The sequence below is a fragment of the Amblyomma americanum genome, chromosome 9, assembly GCF_052857255.1.
Source record: "Amblyomma americanum isolate KBUSLIRL-KWMA chromosome 9, ASM5285725v1, whole genome shotgun sequence".
Lineage (NCBI taxonomy): Eukaryota > Metazoa > Arthropoda > Arachnida > Ixodida > Ixodidae > Amblyomma > Amblyomma americanum.
This window is the reverse complement of record NC_135505.1, coordinates 81,428,563-81,438,443: the sequence shown is the minus strand read 5'-3', so window position 1 is coordinate 81,438,443 and position 9,881 is coordinate 81,428,563. Positions and strand designations below refer to the sequence as shown.

The 9,881-nt window shown below is 44.2% G+C and overlaps 1 protein-coding gene across 1 annotated transcript; it reads right to left on the bottom strand.

The window, feature by feature from the left end:
- Positions 1-5,564: 5,564 nt before the first annotated feature.
- LOC144103463 (uncharacterized) lies at positions 5,565-7,649 on the bottom strand. The gene is made up of 2 exons (XM_077636173.1): positions 7,585-7,649; positions 5,565-5,913 (listed from the first exon to the last, which is right to left on the bottom strand). The coding sequence occupies exons 1-2, from the start codon at positions 7,647-7,649 to the stop codon at positions 5,631-5,633; spliced, it is 348 nt and encodes a 115-aa protein (XP_077492299.1). The 3' UTR covers positions 5,565-5,630.
- Between the last annotated feature and the right edge of the window lie 2,232 nt (positions 7,650-9,881).

Here is a 9,881-nt window from a genome sequence, read left to right as displayed (position 1 = left end):
GCCACGGACTGCTTGAATAAATGTTAACGTTACTATCGGGGCTCATCGTTGACGTGACTAGGTGCAAGTGCGGATAAAAAAGAGCCACAAATTCCTCCACAGCCAAACTGTTTCTGAGGCACCTTGTACCTACAACAAAACAAGCGAACTGGGTCGGCAGTGAAGACGACCATATTGAAGGAGATGTAAGCCATGTAGATAACTCCTAATTCTAAATCATGCACAGTACTGTTTCTAGTCGCCAAGTAATATGGTGCACGATTAACTCCTTCTTATATGCGGCCGACGCTTAGCGTTAAGCGTACGATGGCGACGGTTGGCTTGACGTAGAATTCACCTGCACGTTTAAAAACAAACGAGGTGGCGCTGCAGTCAGGACCTGGCTTCCGCTAGGCAAGACGCCAGAGAGGAGATTGGCGGTGATGTTCGGATTTTTTAGGCCAGACTGCTGTTCTTAGTTACGTCGAATGAGAGGTGGTGGTTAGAAATCTGTATTTTCCACCGAAATACACAGCATTGCGTTGAAGAAACACGGCGCATTAAGCAAAATACTGTGTCAATGTCCAATGTTGCATCCGGTTCACTGTGAGCAGAAAGTTTTGCTGCTTCTGATTTCTAGGCTATGCATAGAATCAAATCACCGGTCTGTGGCACTCTGTACTAGCCGCCGTGATACTACGTCGGAAAAATGATTACCAGAAGCGCTGGTACCGTCTCGGAGCCACTCAGTGTGCTGCCACTTAGCTGTGCCGTAGATAAGCTTATTTTTCATATCTCGTCACAGTGCTTCGTGACCGCCTGAACGAATCTGCCCCTGAGCAACACCATAGCATTAAAGACGCCACATGGCTGGCCGTAAAATACCGATCACTTTGAAGCTACTTGTGCCCGACGCACTAGACGTGCCCACCTTTGTTTCCGCGTCTTTTATGATATCCTTCGTGCAGTCCTGCCATGCGATGTAAACATTGAAGAGAAAAGCTCACTGCATATGGGCTACTGCCCTCACGCGGCTGTTTCCTTGTAAAGAAGTTAGTGATCCCTCATCGCTTCATAAAATAACTTATGACATGTCATCCACTCAAAAAGACTAAACGTACTTAGGTTCATTTTCGCAACTCTTAAAGGGCAACTCCGTAGGTTTTTTGAATACTTGGAGTGTGTGGTCAAATCGCATTCTTAGAGTCCCCTACCTTTGGCATTAAAAACGGATTTCAAAGTACCGATCAGAAGATGACAAGCAGTTTAAAGTAGCATAAACCATGAAATCAAAACCGAAATGGGGTTTTCGCCAAACTATCACGCTACAAAACAACAACCTATGACGTCGCTCGCACAGTCCCGAAAGTTATTGTATGCGCACTTATTGGCTAACTGACGACTTTAGGCGAAAGCATCAGTCCTTATTTCTTAAGGGACCAAAAACAAGCGCAAAATTTTGGCCTTCCGCAAACGCAGAACAAATATCAACGAGTTTGCCAAATTGTGACGTCACACACACAAGATTCTCCGTAGGAATCTTCGCAACTGAGACAACGAATTAGAAAAAATTTAAATTTATTTTCGCTGTAACAAGACGTCGCACAGCTGAGAGTGATGGCACAAATCACCGCGCAACGGGAAAGAACTTACGCCGACAGTTTCTTTTAAATCCGTGGCTGTACGAGAAACGAGGGAGTTGCTCCATAAGGTGCATTCTTGTATTGAAAGAAACGACACCTCGCAATACTGATACGATTTAGCACAATTCTTTTCTACCAGATCTAATTGTGCGTGCCATATTAGGATCAGAATAGTGCTAAATTATCGTATATGAGAAATCGTGGGAACGCTTCCTTATTTCTTCGTACAGCTGCGACGCGTGTAAAAACATACTCGAGTCTAAAAAAAAAAAAGAATTCATTCCTTGGAGTCAAGTTCAGGCAGCCGGAGCCCCGTGCGTGCCTAAATAGCTTCGGGCGATAATTACTGGCGGCGCTTAAACCAGCTTATTTTTATTGTCTTGCACGCCTCTAATCATGCTGTGCTGATATCTGTCAGAGAAAGCAGTTAGAGTTTCCAAAATGCAATATTTTCGCCACTTACATTAATTGAGGGCGTCCAGAATTATACACCGCGCTTAATCACGGCGACCCATTGCATACTCACGGCATTAATCTGCAAAGAACCTGTCAGGTTGTACTTAATTGCGTCTCTTTTTATGCTTGATGCTGCTGATCAATACACATGCTTCTGCAGTTCACCGGCACGATATCGCCGGGCAGCGGTGCCGGTGGCTGCAGCAGCAGCAGCAGCAAACGCGTTTTGTCTACCTTACGAAAGTCAAAACTGACATCAGCGCCACCACGTCTTCGTAACGTCGCGGCGTTCATGAGTCATCCAATACTGAGCAGAATTTATTGAGAAGCTTGGATCCGCCCTTCGAATCACACATGAAGAACCGTACAGTGTACAACATCAGGTGTGCGGATTTATATATTATGCTGCCAGCGACTGAAGTGCTGTCTTATTTTTGAGCGCCATGAAACTGTTTTCTGGCAAGGCGATCCAGGTTATCTTTCGAACTACCCAGGTGCTAAAGCTATTGCTTGGGGTCGAGAAGTGCACGTTGCGCTGTATTTGTATTTATTTATTTGCACGCAAATACAGTTTTCAAGTAAAAACGTGTGTCACAGGCAATTATGTTTGTTTTTTATTTCCAAGACACGGCATGAGAGCAAATGACGAGAAAAAACAAATTGTACAGTAGGAATGAATACTGGACCTTATGCACACAGCACATCACACAACCAATGCAAAAATATAACTCATGATGAAAACACACCATCATACACTTAGGACCACGCAATAAATATTGTTTTGGGGTGGACGCACAGGTATCCAATTGCTTGGGCATTAAAAACCTTAATGAGAGCAATCGTGGCCTAAATGTGACGTGATCCTTGAGATTCCTGTGGAAAACGCCATCCAATGGCTCTGTTTGGTGCAGCAATTAAGAAATCTTGTGCATACGAAGTAGGTACGAGCGCCCCGCTAATGGCCCAGGATCAAAGTTCCAGGATACACTGAACGTCTGCTGGAGTCCGCGTCCAGCAGGCTTCTTCAAAGAATAAAGCTGTAGAAGAGCACGACAGTGTCATACGTTCACAGGCTTTCGCGCAGATAGTAGGAAGTACCTCAGAAAATTGACAATGAATTCTTTTCCACTTAAATAAAACTCGTAAACATTCACAAATGAAAAAAACATAGCAGGAAACGAACAGGAATGACAGAAAAAACACAAGAAGAAATTATACAACTCGGAATGAATGCGGTGTCCGTTACAGCCTACAGAACGTCCACCTAAATGCTGGCCCTCTGAATCGCATGCCATTAACTGGCGGCCTTTACACGCGTGGGCCAAACGAAAAACTGCAAGAATAAACGCCAGCAAATCAACTTCATGTCTGGGCACCACAGTAATTTATTCAGCCATGAGGATGAATATGTGCTAGACGTCGTTGAAACCCGTCACGCCTAAAGCCAAGACGACGCTTGAGCAAGGCAGGCTTCTGATGAACTGTCTGGGAGTGAGTAGCGGGTGTCACAGCATAACAGCAGCCAGCAGCGTAATTATTGTGCTCGTTCTGAGAAGCATGTCATGATATCCCTTTCTGCAAAATTGTGGCATGTGGGGGTGTTCGCAGCAAAAAATGCGTTGAAGGGGGAGGGGGGGGGGCCGAGTCCAATAAAAGAGCAAGCTGTATACTTTATCTTCTCCCTCATGTCATGCTCTGTTACTGTTTGCGAAAGCATTATGAAATCGCACTCGTTGCTGTGACGCGCTTTCATGTGCGTATCTGCGCGTATTTCGTCGCGGTACCAGGTTCATTAGTGTGCTTTGTCCTCGCATGAGCCAGTATGTACTACAAACGCTCCCAACGTCTCGCATTACGTTGCCAATGAGCAGTGCAAAGACATTCCATTATGGCCAGTGAAACTGATTGGACACAAATCAGGGTGCGAAGGTCATGGGACGTGATGTCCTGGGACGCCCCTGTAGGAGAAATTTTTTTCTGGTTCAGTGCTAGATATTTCATCCTAGGAAATAATTCAGATGCATATTCTTGCAGAGGCCACTTTAGTTATCTTTGTACTGGACACTGCGAAGCCGTAAAACCTTTCATAGCGAGAGATGTTGGCACATCGTTTTTGGTTCGCACTGAGGCTGCCAAAATGTATCTCGTCTCCCGTGGGTACGATTTCGGCATTGCAAGGCGGGCGGGAGTAATCAGCAGTCTGAATTTCAAAGGGGCGAGTGCTTTGTAGAACGAGATTAAACTATATCTGCTCGAAAAAGTATTGCAGAGAACCCGTAGTTGGATCCTCATTCCAGGACTCCCGCGGCATTTTCTGCGCAGTTCGCCCGTTCAGCTAGCCAAAGCTGGTCTTCCGGTTCTCAGCGTGGCAGCGAAGTCTCCTACTGCTCCGGCGTGGTATTGTGGTCTATGAATGCTGCATCTATTTTATGACAGGCGAATGCTGTATAGTCAATTGTGAGTTCCTCTTTGCACCAGGGACATGTGGCCTTGTATACCATCGTGTGTATCTTGTTGTATAGAAGGAGAAATGAATATAAATTAGTTTGTAGCTGCCGCCGTGACACTGTCTGCTCCATGTTTAATATCTTGTGGGGCGAGGGATACCGGCTTATGGTTCCCCGAAAGGGCTCCAAAATGTCTCATAGGTACGGGTCACCACCTCCGTCTTTCCGGTCTCTGACCACGCTCGGCTAGCATAAGGTAGAGCAATGGTATCGGCCTGAAAATTTTAGGCGATCCCGTCGTTGCCAGAAGATCAAAATGTGCAGTGTTTTTCTTTGCTTTTTCCGCCGTCCTTTAAGATACCGGCCACATTTTAACCGATAATACCATTGGTGAACCCCGGGCAAGCTTGAGAATGTGATATGTCCAACATTCTTGGAAGAAAATTTTGAATTTTTAAAGAATGTACGGTACTGGTCTTGGGATATCTAAAGTAATGCTTAATTTTTATAATACCTTGCATAACTTTTCTATTACAGTTTTTCTGTCGCATGCACCGAGCAGTTAAGCCTGCTATAAAAAACCAATTGGGAACGATTTTGACGATGGAAAGAATGTAAAAAGCAATTGAATTCAATCATGGCTACAGATCTGCGAATATAATGATTGATATAATGAATTATTACAATATATAAAAAAATGCGTTAATGAACTCTTTCCTGTTCAATGTTGGAAACCGATTGTGTCCAGAATTGGTGGGTATATACTAGCCAAACTCCGGACCTATTGCAATCGGCTACTGGTACAGTTCAGACATGGTGCAGTTTCTTACCGATGCGCTGAGCTTCACCTTTATCTTCTCCACCAGCGCATCTCATTCGTTGTCTTAAGTTGGTGCAATATCGTAGAAGATAAGAAATTTCCCCTCTCGGGCCCGGTCATTATGGTGCACATTTGAGCAAGTGATTCAAAAGAGCGATTGCGCCCAGTGTTGTTCAGTTTTGAGGACCAATTCCTAGCGTTGTGGAAAGGGTTATAATGCAAGTTTTTTTAAAATTTTATTTCCGTGTTGTATAACGCATCACGACGAAGAAAGTGCACTGTAGTTCAAGGACCATAGTAATGATTGTCAAGCATTCCTTCGATTTCATCACTGCAGGTGCACACTCCTCGAACGCATTCGGCCCAGATGGCATCCACACTGCGGCATCGGTTGCGGCACTCCATCAAGTTGCAGGCAATGGCCACTCCACAGCCTACCAGCAGAAGGAGGCTAACCAAGAGGGCACCGTTCGCTCGTAGGATCTTCTTCGGGAACATGACCGCACAGGATTCAGACAGCGCCTCGTCCCTGTTTTGAATGGGTGATGAGCGGTGTCTGTTTCTTATACTGAAAATAAAAGAAATAAGAAAAGCGTTCTGACATATCATTACACATATCAACGAAACATGTCCGCTAGATTACAATCGCCAGAATAACTCAGCCATAAACTGATTATCACGTTTACATTTGCTATGAATTAAAAAAAATAAAAATAGGCGAAGGAACGACTGTAGGAATATAAAATTAGAGGTGTTGTAAAAATGCCCATTAAAATTAGTAAGCGGAGTGACTGCTTGTGTAGTAAATAGCTGCAATAGATATAGCATGCATAAAAACTTAGGTCTACTAGTAATTATTGGTAATCCATGTGCTCAGCAAGAAGTCTAGATAACAAGCCCACGGTAATAATCCACGATAATAACTATTTAAAATCTTTTTTTGCAGAATAACACAGGACGGAAGGGAAGGGCACGCACACGAGCGCATGTGTGCGTGTTCGTGTTTCTCCCTCCCATCCTGAGTTATTCTGCGCAAAGTTTTTAAATATGCCGCTACACCAACTGGCCCAGCGTTCTACCCTAATAAGCTAATAATTATCTCGGACTTCTATCAGTGAAAGCCTTTTTTTTCCCTCATCTCTAATGCCGGTGTTGGGGTTCGGTTATTGAAAACCCGGTAATTGAAAAATTGAAAGCAGTCGAAAGGGGGCAAACTAAATAAATTGCAGTGCCAAGTGAAATAATTGAAGCAACGCGCCGAATAGTTCTGTCGCATCCAGGTTACATTGGCCAAACTGCTAACATGTGTCTGCCATTTCAACGTATTTAAACAGTTGATAGAGCAGACGTAAAATGTTGGTTTTTACCTTGTCGCAATCATGGGGCAGACATGGTTTAGATACAGCATTAACGGAGGTCTGTGCGACTGTGGCTAGACGCGACAAATTATGCTGATGTGAGGTAAACTGTTCAACGCTGTTAAATAAAGCAAGTGGCGTGCGCAATGAGCAAAGTCACACCATTTCTCTGGTGTGTTCTACTTCATGCGCGAGGTCTGTTTGCTAACGCAAAGAAATTTTAATCGCAGATCTCTTAGGCATTGCAAGCTTTAAATGCGGTTGCTCTTAGTTTTCCAAAGCGCAAATCGCCCATGAGTAGAACCGAAGGAATAACGCGGCACATAACCGCAAGGAAAACTTGATCCAAAAATAATGCGAACGTTGGCAACATTTTCTTGCGCTCGCTCTAGGAATAGGTGCACCTTGAGTGGAATTTGCCATTCTAGCTTAAATAAAGGCAAAGCGAGAATTGCTTCGATTACCGATGCGGCATGCGCCACAAGTGACGTCATCGCTAACGAAGAGCGACGCAAGGTTGAGCCGCCTGTCGACGGGAGGGCGAGAAAACGAGCCTTAGCTGGAGGCTGAACAATGAACAGGCACGGTGCGTTATGAAGCCCCTCTGCCGTCCGTACCACACATCTCTGTCCAATGTTTTTGAACGAAATTCATATCATTGCTCTCGGGTCAACACCATTTCCACTGATCACGTTGACCTGTCGAACTCGCGCCACTTGAAGGCAATGCATTTGCAAGGCAGCAGTAGTAAAATGTTGTGCGCGTTCTCTTCTACAAAATAATTTTTTTCGCTTATTCTGCACGATGAGATAGGCAACAATTTTTCTCTACTCATTTTCCCTTCAACTGCAACTTCTGACGATTAATCCTTGTTTACTTACAGAGTTTCTTGGCGTCTCCTCCGAAAGACTTTATCAGGCAGCGTGCCTCTTCTTTGCGTTGGCATGCAGCGAACATTCCCGTAGTTTTATAGCCGTATATGTTGCAAACAAGAAAAAAATAACATGAAGATGTGCGCGTAATCGCGTTTGTCAAAATTTTTTTTATTATGCGCCTCCACGTTGGCGGCGTGAATTCTAGTTAATACCAAAAAAAAGGCGGATTTCTTTGGAAAAATAAAATAGGGCAAGAGGGTTGCTCCGAGAAAAAAAGCACTTTCGTAAAGCGTGTGTATGTTAAGAAGGTTCTTCCTGGCTTTTTGCTGCTGGAACAAATCTGGTTGCTTAGGAGGGAACATGAGAGCCACTGAAGAAAACAGTAATAACCTAGTATATGAATTCTTCTTTTAAAAGTAAATTTTGTTTAGCTGGTTATGAGAGGAGACAGAAACACCGTGAACAGCGTTTCAAGCCCTGACGTAAACTTGATGAATGTTCGCTGAATGCAGCGGGGAGTTTCCTACGCGTGTCTAATCTGCTTTTGAGCTTCCTGAAAATATGCAACCATAAAAAGCAAAATGGGACAATTTTTTTGCCACTGTCAGACTCCAGCTGGTAGTATGCGCGTTTTATTTACTACTTTTAGAACTCGGATTCTTTCCTCTCTTTTTTTAAATAATGGCTCTAGAGCGTGAGTCCAGTTCTTCCTTCCCTTGGGCACAGGCTGAAATCCTCTTTTTCATTATCTTTAATTCTTTCCTCTGCCAAACAAAAATTCATAAGTGCTACCAGAATAATTTGCCTTCAAAAACGTTTTGGCTAAAGGCCAACTAGGCCAACTGTGGCTAACCATGCAAAACTCTTTGCGCCAAAACACTATGGCCGCAAGTGGGCTTCGAAACAGCGGCGGCGCGCGAACAGATCAGTTTCTCTGGCCACTGCTTTAGACTACTACATCATCACCTCAGCCAAACGTCTGGCTTGTTGAAAACTCTGAAGCATAGCGTATCTCTCACGCTATGCTCTGTATGTCGTTGCATTCAGCAATTTCCATCCGGGCGCATTGGATTCAGAACACCCCGCCATTTCAGAACGCGGGTCTTAGACCGAGCCTTGTACCGAAATCAAAGTGAAAACTTACGTGCGAGTCCACCTAATTCCAACCTGACTTAACCGCGCTAAAACGTGTCTTTTTTTTTCAGCTGACTGGAGTGAAAGGAGCAAGTGGATAAGGCTCGCCGCTCTGCCATTGTAGGAGTAGTATGCGAAGTGCTCTGCGAAAATATGTTGGTTGATATTCCGGCCATGTTCAGCTGGAAAAGACGGTCAGGCGCATCAAACCAGTGGCTGCAGATGAGGAGAACATAGTCCTCTTCCTTCGGTCTTGTTATTTCAGTGACATTTTCTCTGAAGCATAATTATGTACCGGTTTTATCAAGCTATTATCGACGCCGAAATGAGCAACGAAAATACGTTGGGCGCCTCCAAGGACTGTATTTATTTCGTAGGCCATTACAGAGTGATGATGCTGAGTCTCGCAAAAACAAGTCCTCGAGGTGTGTTTTTATTTCCGTGAGTTTTTACGGCTAAGTAGTCTTTGACTCAAAGTATTGATTCACGGAAACTGAGAAAACAAAATAAAAATGAAAACAACGTATTTCAGAACACTTTTTATTCTACCTTAAAAACTTTACCGGATGTATAGGTCTTTCTTTAAGCACTGTAGTGGGCACCTTACGGCGCTCGTGACGCTCCAAAGCCATCTATGGAGAAATGTGGCTTCTTTCTAACTCTTCAATGCGTTTGGACTTCACGACTTCGGAAAGAAATCCTGTATAAGTTTCGAAAAAGAACTATTTGGGCACAACACATTTTACGCAGCGTACACTACAAAGATTTCTTGCACTGGAAAAGTCTTCGAAAGGAAACCGGAAGGCGGAAACGAAATCGGAGGTGATATCCTGCTTTCAAAAGAAAATGATAGATGTTACGTTAAGAGAAACAGAAGCGGGCAGAGTGGGTGAGGCAACAAATGCCAGTTTATTACATCCTAGTCAAACTCAAGATGAAGAGGTGGACTTGGGCAGGGCATGTAATGAGAAGGCAAGATGACCGCTGGTCCTTCAGGATAACGGAGTGGATTCCTAGAGAAGGCAAGCGTTGCAGGGGGTGCTAGAAAGTTAAGTAAGCGGATGAGATAAGCAAATTTCCTGGAATACTGTGGGTGCAGCTGGGAAAGGACTGGTTTAATTGGAGAGACATGAGAGACGCCTTTGCCCTACAGTGGGCGTAAAAGGCTT

Bases quoted from the DNA above. Each gene is read 5' to 3' on its own strand.
- LOC144103463 (XM_077636173.1), bottom strand. From the start codon at position 7,649: ATGCCAACGCAAAGAAGAGGCACGCTGCCTGATAAAGTCTTTCGGAGG. The intron at 5,914-7,584 runs GTAAGTAAACAA...TTTTATTTTCAG, and splicing joins AGGAGACGCCAAGAAACTCT to TATAAGAAACAGACACCGCT.